This window comes from Hevea brasiliensis, chromosome 15 (assembly GCF_030052815.1).
Source record: "Hevea brasiliensis isolate MT/VB/25A 57/8 chromosome 15, ASM3005281v1, whole genome shotgun sequence".
Lineage (NCBI taxonomy): Eukaryota > Viridiplantae > Streptophyta > Magnoliopsida > Malpighiales > Euphorbiaceae > Hevea > Hevea brasiliensis.
In genome coordinates this window covers 60139911-60160024 of record NC_079507.1, presented here as the reverse complement: position 1 = coordinate 60160024, position 20114 = coordinate 60139911, and the positions used below count along the sequence as shown (strand labels likewise).

The 20114-nt window shown below is 31.0% G+C and overlaps 2 protein-coding genes and 1 long non-coding RNA gene across 4 annotated transcripts; 1 reads left to right on the top strand and 2 right to left on the bottom strand.

Annotated features, from left to right (window-relative positions):
• On the bottom strand, positions 1 to 4104 carry LOC110672118 (pyruvate dehydrogenase E1 component subunit beta-3, chloroplastic). 2 transcript variants are annotated; one of them, XM_021834800.2, is made up of 5 exons: positions 3687 to 4103; positions 3467 to 3576; positions 3305 to 3348; positions 411 to 1413; positions 1 to 303 (listed from the first exon to the last, which is right to left on the bottom strand). In XM_021834800.2, the coding sequence occupies exons 1-4, from the start codon at positions 3778 to 3780 to the stop codon at positions 441 to 443; spliced, it is 1221 nt and encodes a 406-aa protein (XP_021690492.1). In that variant the 5' UTR covers positions 3781 to 4103; the 3' UTR covers positions 1 to 303; positions 411 to 440. The 2 variants fall into 2 exon arrangements, with proteins under 2 accessions (XP_021690492.1, XP_057992019.1); XM_058136036.1 differs by having other exon boundaries at positions 1 to 1413; positions 3687 to 4104.
• A 1652-nt stretch (positions 4105 to 5756) lies between these two features.
• Positions 5757 to 6935, bottom strand: LOC110672117 (uncharacterized). The gene is made up of 2 exons (XR_002498216.2): positions 6633 to 6935; positions 5757 to 6474 (listed from the first exon to the last, which is right to left on the bottom strand). It is a non-coding gene; the product is annotated as an uncharacterized LOC110672117 (long non-coding RNA).
• Positions 6936 to 14182: 7247 nt separating this feature from the next.
• Positions 14183 to 14834, top strand: LOC110672123 (protein TIFY 5A). The gene has a single exon (XM_021834813.2). It carries the CDS (start codon positions 14274 to 14276, stop codon positions 14697 to 14699), a length of 426 nt encoding a protein of 141 aa, XP_021690505.2. The 5' UTR covers positions 14183 to 14273; the 3' UTR covers positions 14700 to 14834.
• Positions 14835 to 20114: the final 5280 nt, after the last annotated feature.

Sequence of the window (20114 nt, the reverse complement as noted above, 5' to 3'; positions counted from 1 at the left end):
TAAAACAGAAAATGCGTCAACTTGGACAGTTGCAAATTTCAACAAAATAGTAATAATAATGACAGCTTCAGACAGCTGGAAGTGTTAAAGTATAAATGGCTGAAATGCCTTCTCCAGCCATTTAAACACTAGTAACTGAGATCATTTAGCATTTGACATTCTCCAGTACCAGTTTAGGCTAGAATTATACCAAACCTAAAAGTATTGATGAGAATTCCACATATCTACCCACAAATCATTACAACAATATTAGCTCACTGTGAAGAAAAAACAATAATAGAAAAGCCTCCCCTTGATGGACAACTGCAAGTTTCAACAGCACAAAATTGTTAACAAAAAATGAAATTAAATGACGACTTCAAACGAAGCTGAAATGGAAAGTATTAAGTTGAAGGACATGAAAATTCTACCAGTGGTGATGACTATTTATTCTACTCTAACTATTGGCACAGCTGCTCAACCGCTGTCACAATCTGGGCAGGTTGAACCACAGTCCATTCCTCCAATGTCCCAGCATAGGGGGTAGGTACATCCTGTGAAGACAAGCATACAATTGGAGCATCCAAATAGTCATGGAAATTTTCAGTGATAGCTGCAGTCAAGCTAGCACCAATGCCACCAGTCCTCATGCATTCCTCCACAATCAGGACACGATGCGTCTTCTTCACAGAATTCCCAATTGTGTAGAGATCAAATGGTTTTAGTGATCTGATGTCAATCACTTCAGGATCATATCCCTTGTTCACTAAAGTTTTGGCAGCCTGCATCACATGATATCTCATCCGTGAGTAGGTTAAAATAGTCACATGCTCTCCAGGCCTAACCATCTCAGCTTCCTCGAGATTACAAATATATTCTTCATCAGGGATTCTCTCTTTGAGGTTGTAAAGCAAAACATGCTCAAAGAGTATAACTGGATTCTCACTTCGGATTGCAGCTTTCATCAATCCCTTGGCATTATAAGCGGTTGAGCATGCAACCATTTGGATTCCAGGAATTGATTGAAAATATGATTCAAGGCGTTGCGAGTGCTCAGCACCAAGCTGCCGCCCAACTCCACCAGGTCCACGAATAACTATGGGTATTTTAAACTGTCCACCTGAAGTGTAGTGAAGCATGCCACAATTGTTTGAGATCTGGTTGAAAGCTAGAAGGAGAAACCCCATGTTCATACCCTCAACAACTGGCCTCAAGCCAGTCATGGCAGCTCCAATACCCATACCAGTGAAGGAGTTCTCGGCAATAGGGGTGTCAAGAACTCTAAGATCCCCATATTTTGTTGCCAAACCTTTTGTCACCTTGTAAGAACCTCCATAATGACCCACATCTTCACCCATAACACAAACAGTGGGATCTCTGTCCATTTCTTCTTCCAAGCCTTCTCTTAGGGCCTCAAAGAGTAGAAGTTCATGTCTGATCATAAAATGCAGATCTACTTCAGCACTTTATGTGTGGTGCACAAACATAGAAATCATAAAACATAAGGAATAATGTGATAATCCTAAATCTGAAGGCTAAAAAAAATATGACACAGTATATAGCAGTTTATCATTAGGGTCTTGTGTGTATGAGTTGCTCCACCAGGGAAGCCCCAAACCAATCAGAGCTAAGCTGGGATCAAGATAATTGACCCACTGGCTGCTAAATTGCATTGTTCAAGCCCTTTCAAAATTTGGGCTAGGCAAGAATTTGGTACTCTTTAGCCCAGACCAGCTTTGCCCATTGCTATTCCACAATAATTATCAGATTTCATGAAGAAACATTATTAATTCATTGGTTAGAACCCCGTCTCAAGTTTCATTGCTCTAGTCAATGATCAGCTACTTAACAAACATGCATCAAATATACAAGGTAAATTATGAAGATAATAAAATATAGAATAAAATAACCAAGCATATGTGCATACCAGGCCTGGGCCACTTATCTGGTTTAAGTCTGGCCAGGTAAGACAAACTTGACCTGATTTCCACCAGGCTAAGAATCACATTATTAAGCATTTTGACTGGAAGGTTTATCCTAAAAGGGGGCCTTATGCACAATTATTTCAAAAGATTATTATGCAAAAACATGCTCTCTACAAACAGTCCCAGGCCTATTAACTGCTTGCACAATATGACAACGCTTAGTTATCAAGATCTATTTTTGATAGCTAATCAATTATTATTATGTAAGTCCAATAATCAACATTACGTATATACTGATATAATGAATATCCCAGCTGCTAAAAATTTAAAGATAAAGAATTTCTTCATTGATATTACAAAAGCCAAAAACATATGCAAAGAAAAATGGAAAATAGGAAAATCACTAGCAGCAAGGAAATGATGACCTTATCTAATACATAATTCAAGAACAATACACCATAGAAGCAATGCAAAATCATACTATTAATAAAAAAGGCTCAATATGCTAAGAATCCGGCATGAATAAGAACAAAAAAGTCCTTTGCACCAACAAATCAAATATCTCAAAATAGTATTTGGCATTTGATACAATTAAAAGAATCATTTATTTTTAATAAAATTTTAAAATGTTTTCAAGGATTCTGATTCTTGAAAACTGCCAACTTACTCTGTGGTGTCCTTTCAGTTAATTTCAGATAATACAAAATCATGCTAATATCTCAAAATAGTATTTGGCATTTGATACAATTAAAAGAATCATTTATTTTTAATAAAATTTTAAAATGTTTTCAAGGATTCTGATTCTTGAAAACTGCCAACTTACTCTGTGGTGTCCTTTCAGTTAATTTCAGATAATACAAAATCATGCTTTCCTTTCATCCACATGATTGCTCTTTCATAACATCCATTAAATTAGATGATTTTAGCTTCTACTTACCAATAAAATTATAAAGTTACATCAGAAATCCTAAAAAGTATAAGAATGGTACAAGTTCGACTTATTCATCATTTCATTATCAGAACACACTACAATCAATACAGGACAAAGGATCCATATATCTATGGTAGAATTATAGTATCATGGGAATTCACTCAGATATGAGCTTGAAAGAAAAACCAGCTTGCGTAAATCAGTGAATGTTAGACATGCTTCAAAGAGTCAAGTCAAGTTTGACTACAATTTAAATTTGAATTTCATAAAACTTTTAAACTGGACTAGAACAACTTTTAGAAGCACCACACAACAGTCACAGAAAGATATTAACAAACAGAATATTAATATTGCTGGAGGCTCGGCCAGAATATGTCAAGCTATAGATATATCATCTAGTAATGCAAGAAACGAGTAGAATAACACGCCCAATCAAGGTTACAGATGCGACTATAGAATAGAAGCATACCCAGGTTTAGATGCCGTGGAAGCTGCAGAACCATCAGCCTTTGTCTAGACAAAACGAACAGCAACAATAAACAAAATATCAGCTCCAAAATACAAACACCAAACATATAATTCCCATTCGTCAAGAACAGCATAAACTGGGAACAAAAGGTAAATTATTTACCGCAACAGCATTGGTAATCAACTGCTCGGCCCTGCGAGCTCTAGAATTAGAACCTAGATTGAGGTTCACGCTCCCATCAGATCTGACCAAGAGGAAGCTCGCTTTCCTCTCTGAATAAAAAACAAACAACAAAACAGATTCAGAGAAGAAGTACACATTTTAACAAATTTCACTGCTAATGAGAGGTTGAAGAGAAACAAATTGAGCATAAAACCCGAACCTGAAAAGGATCTGGGAGAGGGGAGCTGTAATTTCTTGGAATCGAAGGAATTAGAAGCCGTTAAAGCTCCTAATCCCCGGAATATTGTAGTCATTGGTGACTTCTGCTCCTTTTATGTTAGGTAGAAACGAACCAGAGATTGATTTCTGGGGAGAATAAGGAAAAGAAACGGAGAGAAAGGAAAAGATGAGAAGAGAAAAAGGGACAGAGATGGGATTTATAAAATAGAAAGCAGAGAAAGCAGATGAGAATGGGCGGAGAATTTGAGGAATTGAAGAGCTAACTGCGAGCTACTTGGGCTTTTGCTTTGCTTTGCTGTGCGTCTCAGCTTCTGGCGATTAATTTGATGTTGAGACTCGGGCCACAATCCACATTGTTTCCATCGTCACTTGACTTCCCACTTCTTCTCTATGGTGGGGGAGGGGTGGGGTTTGTTTTCTCGTCCACACCGCAACTATTTTATGTTCAGTATGCAAAACTGGCCACGCCAGTTGTGCGGGGTAATACTGTCATTTGATATCTTAGAAGGTTTAGGTGGAGATCTCTGGTTGGTTGTTGATACAGAAGCACTTGACCTGGGTGTTGCTTGCGCGATTATATGTCGTTGGCGGTGACCAACTCGGACGGTTGAACCAACACCAAGAATCATTATATCTCAAATCAAATTTAATTAATAATTTTAATATCCAAATTAATTTATTTTTTTATTAAAAAAAATTAAAAGAGCAGGACCTAAATTTAAATCTATCAAATAAATGATATATTTTTCAATCTGAATAAATTATTTAAATTTTAATTAAAATTTATTATAAATTATTTATATCCATATGAAATATGTTTATATTATTTGAATAACATATTTAATTTTATATGTACATTTAATTTTTTATATAATGATATATTTTTATTAATAATTTATATTTTAAAAATTTAATAATCCTATAAAAATATTTTAATTCTATTTATTTAAAATATAATATCTAGAAATTATAAATAATATTATAAAATATATATTTATATTTAATTAATATTTTTGATGTAAATAAATTCAAATAACAAATATTTAATGTAAAAAATCGAATACGTTACAAATTTGAATGCATATTATTCAAATTTGCACTATAAAAGTTAAATATTTAAAAATACATCACCCTATCATTCCTAATTTTGTACTGTTTTGCTCGAGGTGAGAATGGATAAACGAGTCAGCTCAAATTCAGCTTGTTAAATTTTATTAAGCCCAAACTCGACTTAAGCATTTAATTTGCTTATCAAACTTGGAAGTTCAATATACATTTACCTCATTTATCAAATTCGAGGGTTCACTTATATTTAGGTTGTTTATTAAACTCATGAGTTCGGATTCAACTCATTAGATTTAATTAATTAAATTATTAAAAAAATATAATTCTGTTACTTCTGCAGATAGATTTTACCTTGAACAGGACAGAACTAATTAAGTTATTGAAGGTTCGCTGAAAGAGAATCTGCCAGGATTGAAGCCTGAGGACACCACTTGAATTTTGGCGACGCATACGCTGGTGTAGTGGGAATTTCGTAAATTTCTCCTAACCTTAATTTCTAACATGAGATATTTTCAGGGAAAAAAATATATATTTTTGTTTTTAGCTTTTATGTTACTGCATTTTGTTCAAACTCAAACAAATAATAATAAATACTATAAAATTGAGTAGTGAATCGCAAATATCATAATCAATAAATTTGGCTTCTAACATCTTGATTTTGTGACTTTGTTCATTATTGTTATCATGACCACACATAATATATTCTACAGGAAATAGTAGCGGATTCCTCATTGTATTTGCCTTGTGTATGCATGCACGGAGACTTTCGTTCTGCTATTTTTGATGGCTTTGGACTTTGGTTCATAGCAGGAGTCGGCGGAAGGGAAAAATGTGGGGATTCCATGCATCTGTATCTTATAATCGTTCTTTGCTTGGTGAGAAACATTGAGCTCATCTGTATTTTTAGTTTGAGTATCTGAATCTAGAATCATAGTCAGAAAGCTTTTATTGTATGGTTGGATTTGCAAATGGAAAATGCACTGTCTTGGGTCGATAACCAATTAAATTAGCTTGTTGGATTCCAAACAATTCTTGGTGCCGGACATGAATGTCTAGAGTTGGTCACATTTCTCACTGCTTTACAAATATCACTGAGTGAAAATGTTGCTCTGGTCTGCTCGTGTTCCACGATGGCAAACACTCCTTTTTTTTTTTTAATCGGAAAATATCAATATAGCAACAAATTTAAATGATCCAAAGCCATTATATAATAAGGCCTAACTAAATTACAAGCCCATACCCAAATAAAATCCAATCCTCGAAAGAAATCCTAAAACATTTGGGCACAAACCCTTCATCACCGACGTTGCTCCAGGATTTACTGACGCCACAAAATGAACACGCAGGGAAGGTAATATATGGAAAACTTTAGCCAACCAAAGCACATGCAAACTAAACAGCCAACCGATAAATAGATTTCCCAAACATTGTGTCAAACCAAGGACACCGATTGGCAAGAGAGGCAAGCACATGTCGAGCCAGTAACCCAGGAGCATGCAAATGCTGGCGAAGTTCGGAGAGGCTTGCAGAGCTCAGACTTGTCACTCTCATATAACCAAAAGGATAGGATCTCAGTAGCCAGATGATTTATACTAGAAATACTCTTGAGATGCTAGCCGAAATAAGGAGATCCCTTGGAAACCAACGCTGGAACTTCACAAGCAGCAGATTCTATCACAGACCCTCTCCCATTAGCACTAGATCTGCACAATAAAACAAAACCAATAGTAATACCATCTATTGGCAAACCAAAACCAGAGAAGGGGAGGGATGGCCCTGTCTCCGGTCTGGGGATTTGCAGCCCCCACCCGATGAGAGCAGGGGACGGCCGTGATCAACAACTTAAGAAAAACCAACTAACCAAGAGGAAGAAAATCTCTAATTAACCCAGAGAGACAAGCTCTCACTTTGTCCACTGACGGCAATTAGTCACCTCACTTGGCATTGTATCAAATGAAGATGTTAACCACAAGGGTAGATAAGGTAGTTAGGTTTGCTTCAAAATCTACAGCCCACTCTAGATTCAACTTTCATGACCGACATTTGGAGACAAATTTTTAACACGCTAACCCTTTATTTGGATTGAGAGAGATGGAGGCAAGAGAAAATAAAATAAATTTGATTTTTTTAAATTCTTTTATTTAGATATTAAGTAGAAGAAAGAAAGGAAGAGAGCAAGGAAACATTTTAACCTTGGGAAATGAAAAGAAATGGAGAGTAATTATTATTAAAATACTTAAATATCTTAGAATTTAAGTTAAATTGAAATTAAGTATTTAGAATTAATTAAAATTTTAAATTAAATTAATTTAGGAAGAAATTAAAGAAAGAAAAAGAGTTTTGTAGTTAAATTCGGTAATCACCGAATTGTAGTTGAAGTAGGAAATATGAGTCCAAAGTAGACCTATTGTTCGTCTTCTAGCGGCCTATAAGAGACAAAGGCCATTTGGCCATAATTATGAGAGAAGTGTATACAGTGAGAGTTGAAGGCAATGGGAGAGTGAAAAGTTGTGATTTAGTCTATCAAATTGTTGAATGCAGTGTGAGATAATTTACGAGTGATTTGTGGGTGAGAAAATAATTAATAATTGTATTTATTTTTATTTAATAGTAAATTTATTAGTTGAGTAGGTTTATATTGAATCACATTAAATTTTATATTTTTTTATTTTATATAGGTGTATTTTTCACAACAAGTGGTATCAAAGTTGTGGTTCGAGATGTTAAAGATGATAAGAACGAATTTTGAGGTGAAGTCATTCGATAGAAAAAATAATTTTAGCCTATAGCAAAACACAGTGAATGATGTCATTGTACAATAAAGATTAATCGAAACATTAAACAAAAAGTAACTAGCGACTATGAAAGATGATGATTAGGATGAGCTTCAATAAAAAGTGGTGAGTACGATTAGATTAACGTTAGCCCATAATATGAAGTATAATATTTTGGAGGAGATTTTACCAGTTGTCTTATAGAAGAAATGAGAGAATTTATATATGTCAAAGTCACTCCCAAATTATTTGTGTTTGAATAATGAGTTATATTAATTCAGAATGGATGAAGATATTGACGTGAGGGATCACCTTAATATTTTTTAATAAATTAATTACCTAATTGGCTAGTGTTGTTGTGAATTTAGATGAATAAAATAAAACCCTCTTATTTTTAACTCTCTCACATAATCTGATAAAGCCTTGGTGACAGCCCTAACAATTGATAATGAGACTTTGAAAGTGAAGGAGGTTATCATAATTATACTGGATAATAAGAAGTTCAAGAAAATAGATAGTAGCAATGAAGATGGGGCTTTTGTTGTTGGTTCTAGTCATGGTAAAATAAATCCACAAGGAAACAATTGGAGAAGGAATAGTGGATCGAGCTCGAGAACACGAGTAGATCTTGAAAATATAAAATGCTACTATTGTCATGAGAAGGGTCACATTCAATACCATTGTATGAAGATAAAAATTTTGTTTACAGAATTTAAATAATTCAAAAAGAGTCATAGAAAAGAAAAAAAAAGAACTGATATGATTGCAATTGATGATGGTGTTGAATGTAAATGGTTGAATGTAGATGATGATAAGAAAAAGCCAAAAGATCCATTACAAGATTAGTGGTTAATAGATTCTATTTGCTCATTCCATATTTGCTCAAAAAATGAGTGGTTTGATGTGATTAAAGAGAATGAATAAGAGAAAGTGAAATTAGCCAATGAGAATAAGATAGAGGTCGAAGGTGTTGAAATAATGAAGATTAGACTGCATGGTAATCGTGTGAAATTATTTGATGAAGTAATGTATGCTTATAAATTCAAAAGGAACTTAATTTTCTTAAGTAAACTATATTCTTTGAGCTATTGGTGGAGTCATGAGGGTTAATTGAAATGTTCTTGTGATCATGAAAGGGGGAAAAGATTGATGCAAAAAACCTCTATAAATTGAAAAGTAGCACATTAATTAAAAAAATACAAGTTGAGGCAAAAGGTAAAAATTGACCTTTTACAAGAGTTGTGAAAATTAATTTTATTTGATTTAAAAGGTGGAGATTGTTAGAATTTAAATTAAATTAGAATTAAGTATTTAGAATTATTAGAAGTTTAAGTTTATTTAGGAAGAAATTTAAAAAAAGAAGAAGAATTTTGTATTTAAATTCAGTAATCACCCAATTATCGTTGAAATATGAAAGGTAAGTCCAAATTAGACTTGTTCGTCTTCTAGTGGCCTATAAAAGACAAATGCCATATGGCCACAATTGCGAGAGAAGCATATGCAGTGAGAGTTGAGGGCAATTGAAGAGTGGCAAGTTGCGATTTGGTACATCAAATTGTTAAGTATTTAGTGATGTAATTTGTAAGTGATTTGGGAGTGAGAAAAATAATTAGTGATTGTATTTATTTATTTTTTATAATAAATTTATTGATGAAATAATTTTACGTCAAATCACATTAAATTTTGTATTATTTATTTTATGTAGATATATTTTTTACAACAATATCATTCTATAATATAAACTTTAAAAAAAAATGACAGTATAATAATTATTTCCCCTTTGTTCTTTTGAGAAAGAACTTACATTTTTCTCCTATTCATATGATATATCCAAATAATATAAAGTAATTTAAATTTCTTTTTTTTTTTCTATTCTCTTCAATCCCCAATTTAATTTCTCTCTGTTTCCCCAACCAAGTTAAGGATCCAAATAAATGGTAAGTAAGTATTGTATTGTGTTTAGGAGGAAGTTTTTACAGACAAAGTATGGATTTTTAAAGTAATAAGTTTGTTTGGGAGCAAAATTTTTTTTAAGTTTTGAAAAGGTTTTGATACCTTAATTTTGATTATCTTACTTTATTTTAAAAAAAAATTATTGCTCGAGTGCAAAACTACAAAATAAAAAAAATATGATAGTCATTGCATAACGAGTAATAGTTGTTAGGGCTGTATATGGATCAGTTTGGACGAATTCACTGTGCTTCACTAAATCAAACTGGTAAAGTCAATTTTGATACTATTCAAATTGAAATTAATAAATTAAATTATAAAACAACGGATATTTGATTTTTACATTAAGCGGGTTAGGTTTATTTTTTACGGTTTTTACTTTTTTTAATACTTTTTAAAATTTTATAATTTAATTTTTATTAAACTTTTTACATGTGCAAATTATTATAATTAATTACAAATAAATATTAATTTAAAACATATTATTTATTAAAAATAAATAAAAATAAAAAATGAAATAGAACTACTCATGTGTATGTATGTATATATATACACTTTCATTCAATTTAGTTTAAATTTTAATTATGTCAACTTGAAATCTAAATCGAAAATTTAATTTATAATTATTTTTGAATCATGATTAACATTTAAATGTATAAAATTATTAATTTTGATTTAAATGTATTCGAAGTAATCTTGTTGTAAACCCCTATTATTGGTTGGCTGCGGGCAATTTTGGCGTGGGTGGCGATTAGCACTTAGCCGCCCACGAACAAATTGGGACAAATTTGTTGAAGCTTTATGCTTATTTTCTTTATCTGTTTGTAACTTGCCATAGCCCACCACGTTTACAATGGACCGGTAGAGGCTGCGCTGCAGTGATCCGGAACACTAGCTTGTCGTGCTTCGGCTACTGTCTTGGTAAAGCGGTGTTTGGTTTATTTATCGGGTGTAATTGATAGTTAATAGATATCTAAATAAGTGAAATAGAGTGTTTAATAAATTTTAAAAAAATCAAACTAATAGCTGATGAGTAATTGATATGATACCCATCATCTGCAGTTTGTATCAACTCTATATATAGAGCTATTTCTCATTGACTGATATCTTATTTGATTTTATTTTTTATTTTAATCATATTATTATTTTTTATTTAATTAAAAAATTAATATTATTAATATTTTTATATTTTTTATTTATAATTTTAATATTTTAATTAACACATTTTAACTTTATTAAAATATTTTTTATTAATAACATAAAATATAAAATATTTATTTATATTTAAAAATTTAAAATTAATTATAATTTTTTTTATCAACAATAATAGTTATTTTATATTTTATCTTTATTTTTAAAATTATTTAATTTTTTTAAAAAAATTTAATTATTTTCTCATTTTAATAATAAAATGAATGATATAATATAATAGGTTAATAATTATATATTTAATTTAATAATAAAATAAATAATATAATATAATAAATTTATAATTTTATATTTATTTTAATAATAAAATAAATTATATAATATATACCTTTATTAGTCATTTCACATATTAACAGCAATAACTAAATATAGTTTTACCAAACACTTAATATAAATAAGTTATCAGCTATCGGCCATCAGCTAACAGTAACAACCATCAACTAACAGTTATTAGCTGTATTCAACAGTTAAACCAAACAGATCCTAAGTTCAATTGAAAATAAATTCTTGCCTAATCTTTGATGTACATAGGTTGAAATTGGAGAGACGGAGAGGATATTTGGCCTAACTTATAAACCAGGTCAAAAAAATTTATAAGTTATAATCTTAGGTTAATTTATTTATTTAAAATATTTTCAAAGTTTTATGTGAAAAAAAATATTTTCAGAACTTATAATAGGTTAGGGAGAGAAATTTTAAATTTTTTTATTTTAATATTTATAAATTAATTTAATTAAATATTTTTCCGTATTACTCGCATTTAATTTTATAATTCTAATATATATATATATATATATATATATATATATATATATATATATATATATGTCCTTATTACATTTATTCTCCTATTATCTTTAAAAAATTTATTTTCCTATAATAATTTAAATAAATAATTTACATATATTTTATATTAATTTTAATAAAATATTTATTTATTTAATTTTAAATTAAATGATATTCTAATACAAATTAAATATATTTTGATAATATTATAATAAAATATCAAGTTAATATAATTTATCATTTTAAAAATAATTTAATAATAAATATATTTATAAATTAATTTTTATCACACATATTAATTATTTATCAATTAATTTTAAATATTTTATTAAATACATAATTATTTAAAATTTTAAATATTTATAACTTTAAATTAGCTAATAAACTTCTAGAGATGGGATCAAGTCATGGCTTTGAAATTTAAATTCTTTTCACAATCAATCAATTCCAGTTATTAAATATTCAGCCCCCACTATAGAAAAAACGCTAAACGGATTTCACGTTTCGGGCAACTTGTTCTTAGATTCCAACACAAAGCCACATGACTTGCTATGAAATTGGGATAAGAGAACTGAGAAGGCAGAATATAAGATGAGGAATTGAGAAAAATCTCACGGGAATTTTCAATCTCTACAGACTCATCCCTTTAATGGTGCCTTCCTTAGTCATTTTCCATGTCCGAAAATTTATATAAATAAACATGTGATTTAGATATTTTAAATGAGCACGTTGATCACATTTCATGCGTGAATGAAACATGAGATAGAGAAGTTAATTACCTTTCTCATCCTAGACCAGAGAGAGGGCTTTCTTTTAGTGCCTAAAATGCATGGTAGGCCATGGATTAAATTGATACCTGAATAGCCCAACTCATCATCTTTCCTTAATAAAACCATACAAAAGCCTTCAAAGTCTAGCTATATATTCTTTTTATAGATATCGCTTAATTTCCATGTGATAAACATTAAAGTATCATATTATTAAATAAGGCAGATGGGTAGATCCCATCAATTAAACAAAAGAAAATACATATCACTTGTACTTCAATGTTATTTCCAAGCAACATTTATTTGAGGTGTTTTGAGCCAACCTTTTTTTTTTTTTTAATTAAAAAATAAATATAATACCACTTTTTAAGAAAAATTATGGTTGATTATAATTTATTAATTATTTAAAAAGCAAAAAGAAATTTCCTTGAAATTTTCATGAGTTGATTTGGAAGAGAAAGCTTGTGGACATAAGAAAAAAGAGAGCTTTACAGAAACTGCCATGCCATGACTTCCCTACTGCCAACCAAATTCCATGAAGCTTCCCTGAGGCTCTCCAGCCTCCATCTTAATAGGGAGAAATTATAAAACACATTGCACCGCAAACTTATTATTATTATTATTATTATTTGGTTTTCCAAAACATTAAAAAAAAAATTAATGAAATTTCACTCTCGTTTATCATATTAGTCCTTACCTGTTTAGCAGCATCCACGCCCATCATTATTTTATGATAAATTTTAAAGACGTCATATATTATTTAATTCTAAATTATTTTATTGCGAATATAAGTTAATGTGGAGAATGAAATCACTACAGGATAAAAATAAAAAAGAAATTTAAAAAATGTCTGCAACCATCACATCATCCACAATTTAGGAAAACAAACCATTTTGGTGAAAAAAAAAGGTTAAGCCGAAAGTTAAGTTTCAAAAAATCACTGTTATAATTCTAAAAATAAATTATTTATTTGATATTGAGATTATAAAATCTAAAATTGTTTTTCACTTTTCAGGAAAAAAAAATATTTTAAATATTATTAAAAAAATAATTTTATTATTTTAATAATTAAAATTTATTAAATTTAATTTTAAATTATTTTTTATTTTCTAGTGGCCATTTAATTAATATTTTTTTTAAATAATTAATATTTTTTATTTTTAATCTTTTGAAATTGGATATTCAAAATTTTGAAAATTTGGAGTTTATTTTTTAGGAGTTGGAATTGGAGCTACTGAGAAGAGCAAGATAAAGAGAGAATATTATGAGGATAAAAGAATGACTTATTTAACTAGTGAAATATAATGATATATATATAATAAAAAATGGATGAAAGACTGAACTAAACTTTAAAAAATAATAAAAGGGTTAATAATGACAATACTTGATGATTAAATTATAATTTATTTATATAAAAAATAAAAATCAAAGGAATTGAAAGAAATAAAAAGAAAATCAGCGGTGACAATTTTTAATCTCCATTATCTCTATTGTTGTAAGAAAAATAAAATTATATATATATATATATATATATTAATTTCATTTATGAAATAAATGTAAATTAATTTGTGATATCTTTGTAAACCATTTACAATTTGAAGAGAATTATTAATTAATAATTAATAAATTTATTTATTATTATTATATTAACCTGACATGATTTAATAGATGTTATATATAAATGATTTATAACTAATTAGTTAACCTAATAATTCATCTTTTCCACGTGAAAAATTACAAATGTGTATGTGTCTAGATGTGTCCATGGCCCCCACTTCACAGCTACACGCGCGACATGCGCGCGGTTCTTCTTCTTGTTCTCACACACACACACACACACACACACACACACACACACGTCTATATATATATATATATATATATATATATATATATATATATATATATATATGGTAAATTATACCCAATGCCACCCAGATCTCATTCTTCTTAAATCCAAGCTTCAATATATTTTTACTTCTCCTTTTAAATTTCAATTTCTCAGATCAACTAAAGATGAGGAGGAACTGCAATCTTGAACTCCGCCTATTTCCCACCTCCGATCAAGACCACCACCGCCAAACGGAGGCGTCAAATGAAGAACAACGACAAGAGCAGCAGATAACGATGTTCTACAATGGAAGCGTTTGCGTTGCCGATGTTACAGAGCTGCAGGCGAGAGCTATTCTGATGTTGGCAAGCAGAACAATGGAGGATAATATGAGAATAAACTCAAGTGGATCTTCGTCTTCCTCGTCGTCGTCGGGACAACTTGTATCGCCAACATTGGCATCTCCTCTGCCGGTTTATAGCCCCAATAATAATGGTTTATCGATGAAGATGTCACTGCAAAGTTTCCTTCAGAAGAGAAATCATCGAATTCAAACAACTTACCCCTACAACATTAACCGGCGGCCTCATGCATGCAGGGTCGACCATTGATCGCTAGCTAGGGACTTCGTCATTTTTATCAGTTAGTATTATTAGTTAATTTGCGCTTCATGGCATGCAACCATAGGATGGACGCTTGTAAATTTTGCATTTTCAATTTATATATATCTACGTCATGGTTTCATACATTTTTTCTTGATTAATTGATAAAAAAAAAAATTCTGCAATTGCAGATTATGAGATCCTAATTTAATGTCTAATTTTTAAACAAAACTTTAGCTTGAAGGTTTTTCTTGTTTATATCAAATTTACCATGAACTTAAAACAGAAGAGGTATAATAGGATTTATCTATTATAGATGTATCATATGTATTTATATTTTAGATTCATAATAAATTAGATATATATAAAAATTTCTCTAGTTTCCTCTTCCTGCTATGTAAGTTTAATTACAACCTAAGCCTTTGATTTTTAAAGTCATTAATTAATTTCAAAATACATTTGTTGGCACTGAGTAGAATAATTCAGTGGATCGGCATCCTGTCCATATCAATTCAATTTATGTCATTTAGGTTATTATACCATAAAGAGTTAGAATTGCACTTCTACTAATAACTTAAACACTCCATCCTACAATTGGTTTTAGAGTTAAGGTCATAGGTTTGAATCCCTGGCAACTGCTTGGAGATTGTTGGCACTGAGAGGGGATAGCTTAGTTAGCTAACATTCTGTCCAGGTCCCTTTGTCCCTTGGCACTTGGGCCCCTACGCTATAAGGGTTGAGTTATGCCTTTACTAATAACTTAAACTTTTGGCACCGTGATATTACAATTGGTATCAGAATTGAGGTTATGGGTTTGAATCCCTAGCAATTGCTAGGAGGTTGTTGGCATCAAAAGGGAATAGCTCAGTGGGTCAACATATTACTTATATTTCTTTAGCTTATGACAGTGGAGCTGCTATATTATAAAGGTTAAAGTTGTACTTTGATACTACAATTATTAAATTGTCTAATTAATTTCCCTCTCTAAAAAAATTTATTGTCTTATTTAATCAAAGGCAAAATCATATACATTGAAACTATATTTCTAATATTCAGTTTGAATTTTTTTATTAAATAACATTATATTGGTTTAACGTTTATATATTTTGATTATTAATATATAACTTTCACAAAATAGTTAACTATTATGTGAATTTTATAAAGGAGTTAATCAGTATTGACAATAACTTGGCTCAAATCAAATGCTTCCAATTTATTGGCAAACCCACTAGCAAAACTTTGATGAGTTTCCTCCCCCTAATTTCCCCAAGCATGTGATTGCCAATTCACTTAAATTTGATTGATGAAATGGGTATTTGCCACATGTGCATTATGCCAATTAATTATGTGAACACACATATAGATTCATTAATAGGGCTAATTCCAAATAAATCAGCCACTTGCTTAGCCTAACACGGGTGTATGATTGTAACATTTTGTCCCAATATGCATCCAGATATTTATTTACCTACTCTTTGATTTTGATGGAATCGAAATTCATCATTTTTGTGAATGAAATAAAGATAGACTATATTATATATTCGTTTAAATATCTCTCATATTGCGAAAACCCAATATTTTATCTATTTATTTATTTTAATTAGTTAATAATAATTTAATGTATTTATTTTAAAAAAATTATTTTATTAGATGGTCTGCTTATTTTTATATATATATATATATATATATATATATATATTATTTTTAAATTTAAATATATATCTATAATCTGAACAATTCAGTTCAATAATGACTTTTATCCTACTCTACACCTAATGGAACTCTTGAAATATATATACCCTAATAATCTCTTTCTGCTAAATTTTATTCTCAAAGCCTGTTTATCACCTTCTTTTACACCAAATACTCTCAACATGTATTTTTATCATCTTTTATATATATATATATATATATATATATATATATATATATATATAAAGTTGGCTTCGTTGTCGTCTCACCATGCGTCCCAACGTCCTTGTTCGTCCCTCTATATATATATATATATATATAAGTTATTTTATTTTATTATTATTTGATTTTTTTTTATATTTTGAGTATGTAGAAGATTCGAATATTCAATTTGTCAGTTGAAATTGTCTCTCTTCCATTGAGTATAACTATTATTTTGGAGGTTCAAGGTGAGTGATAGTTATAGCACATAGTACCATTTTAGTCCGTTTTAAAATTCCTTAGCATAAAAATTATTATTAAATGAAATTTTAAATCAGTATTTTAATAATTATTTTACATGTGAGGTTCTAGAGTTTTATTTTATTATTGAATTTTATTCCAATTTTGATTAAATAATTGATTTTGTCAATTATCTCTGCATTAGAACCATTAGGATCCCGAGAACAGGCCTTTAATGTCTTTATATTGATTGATATCTGAATATAAAATTTATTGATGTGTTACATTGAATTTATTTGAGATTGATTTGATCTTATTGAATCTCTGAAATTATTGAAATAAACTATTGGAATTGCACTATCGGTTATTATTTGCTATCTAAAATTTTTCATGGATTTTGATTGATTTGTACAATTTGATTTTCTGTTTTGAATTGGTATCTGTGACCAGTATCTGTATCTGCTATCTGGCCCCACCGTGTGGACTATCACGGTATTAGGTTGCATTGTTGAATCATATATCATTGCACTTTATGGTTTGCATTAGTATCATTTGCATTGATATTTGTGAAGGAGGAGGAAGTTATCTAATATCTGGTAGCGTGCTTACCATCTGGCCTTTAGTGATATGGGGTAATCACCCTGGTGTACTGTACCATAAAATTTTATTAAATAAACTTCTTCTATATATATGTTTTATGAAATTATTTTATTAATGATTTTGATAGCATGAGCATGATTTTATTGAATTGAAAATTTATTGTGAAATTAATCAAGCGTCTGCCTGTTTCCATTTCATTGTATGCTATAATTATCATTCACTGAGCATTAGCTCAAACTACGTTTTCTCTGTCTGTTATCTATTTTAGATCAGTAGAATTCTGCAGCTGATCCAAATATTCAGTCCATTTTCTAGAGAGGAAAAATTTTTTATTTGTTCTCATGGCATGCCCGAATTCATGTTTCCTCGGGCTAATAATTAGTTTAGTTTATTGAACAGTTTAAATTTTTATTTGAAATCTGTAGAGACTCCGCCGTTTACTTATGGGATATTTATGTTGTTTATTCAGTGTTTTATTTATTTGGATTTTATCTATTTTTGGGATTAGTAAGTGACAATATATTTATTCAAGATATTCTGATAAGGCTTGCATAATTTAAGAATGCTTAAATTATGTGTTGGTCACAACATAAAATTTTGAGTGGTGACAAAGTTGGTATCAGAGCCTGGTTTAGGTCTAGTAAACTTGCGGAGCATAGGATCCTTAACGTCTTTTCAGTTTATCATTGTTTTAGATATTTGCGTCCTTCGTACTTTTTCACCTATCTTAATTTGGCTCATATTTTCATATTTAATACTTGTTTATTAAAATGAATAGGTGTCTGGGTCTGTTAAACGTAAGAGGAGAGCTAGGGCCAAGGGTTCTAATGGTGTAAGCCTTGATCCAACAAGGGAAGTACTACCTCAAACTACTGATCAGATATCTGAACAGACGCCTATTCTAAGACAGGGGCACAACCATTCCAATTAGCTACTGCAGCTCAAGCACCTAGAGCTAATCAGGTTACTATGGTAGATCTACCAGCAGGATTGCATGCAGTGAATCGTGCTATTAATATTATAACTGAGTACCTTACAACTCAATAACAGCAACCTGTGGTTAGCCCTATTTCAGCACCAGCTCAGGATAGGGCTCGATTTCTTGACTCTACAGACTTTCTTAAGCTAAAACCAAAGGAGTTCATTGGAGAGGATGCATTAGCTGATCCCTTAGATTTTTTAGATGACATGGAAAGGTGTTATGACACTATGGGTTGCAGTAGTGCTCCAATGGTGATGTTGGCAGGAAATCAGCTTAAGGGAGTTGCTTGTGAGTGGTATATCTCTAAGAAGAATGGGCGACCCGAAGGTTCTATCCTCTAGCCTGAGTTTCACTCTCTATTCTTAGAGCAATTCCTCCCTCCTAGTATTCAAGAGGCTATAGCTTTGGAGTTTAAAACCTTGAAGCAAGGCAACATGACAATTACAAAGTATGAGATGAAGTTTACCAAATTATCTCACTTTGGTAAACACTTGATTCCAAATGAGGAGAAGAAGGCTCACAGGTTTGAAAGGGGCTTACGAGACAGGCTAATTGATCGTGTAGCTCCTTTACGACTACCTAAACATGAGGAGGCGATTGATTAGGCTAGACAGATGGAGATGTATAATGATGAACGTTGGGCTCGTGAGCAGCATAAGCGGTTTAAGAAAAATGGTCAGGATAATCAGTTTAACAGAGGACAGAGTCATCAGGGCTCTTATCATGGTAATAAGCAGGGTTCTCAGTCTATAGTTGGTAATAGGGCACATCAATCTGGAGTTGGTCAGGGACGTGAGTAAAGGATTCATGCAGGGAATGCTCGATATAGTCAGATTAGCACTGGGCTTATTTCCATTCCTTGTCAGCATTGTGGTAAGCCATATAAGGGCACTTATCATTGGGTCACTGGAGCATGCTTTGGTTGTGGACAACTAGGACACCATAGACAGGACTGTCCTACTAGTGGGACAACTCAGGGTGCTGGTCAGGCAGCACATTCTACTCCCTATCAGGTTCAGCCAATTTCACAGTATAGTGGTAAAAGTCAGTGTTCTAGTGGTCGTGGTCATGGTGGTAGAGGATCTGCTCAAACTCAGGGACAAACATCTGGTGGTAGAGGTCAAGCCAGGGTTTTTGCTTTGACTCAACAGGATGCTCAGGTATCTAATGTAGTAGTGACAGGTACACTTCCTATTTGCTCATTTGATGCTAGATTACTGTTTGATCCTAGTTCTAGTCATTCCTTTGTTTCTCCATACTTTTCCATGAGATTTAGCACACCACCTACTTTGTTAGAGTATCCTTTATCTGTATCAACACCTATGGGGAATGCAATAGACACTAATATGGTGTATAGGGGATGTATAGTTCACATTAGAGATAGGAAAGTAGCTGCAGATCTTATTTCTTTGGTTATGTTTGAGTTTGATATGATTTTAGGCATGGATTGGTTATCCACTTATCGTGTTTCATTGGATTGTCATAATAAAGTTGTACTCTTTAAAATTCCTAGGGAGACAGAATTTCAATTTCAGGGAGATCGCAGTATAACATCTAGTAATCTTATCTTAGTAGTGAGTGCTAGCTGATTATTGCGAAAGAGGTGTAAGGGGTATTTAGATTATGTTAGAGATGTTCAGGTAGAAGGTGCAGGTTTAGAGAATGTTGCAGTGGTTAAGGAGTTTCCTAATGTGTTTCCAAAAGATTTA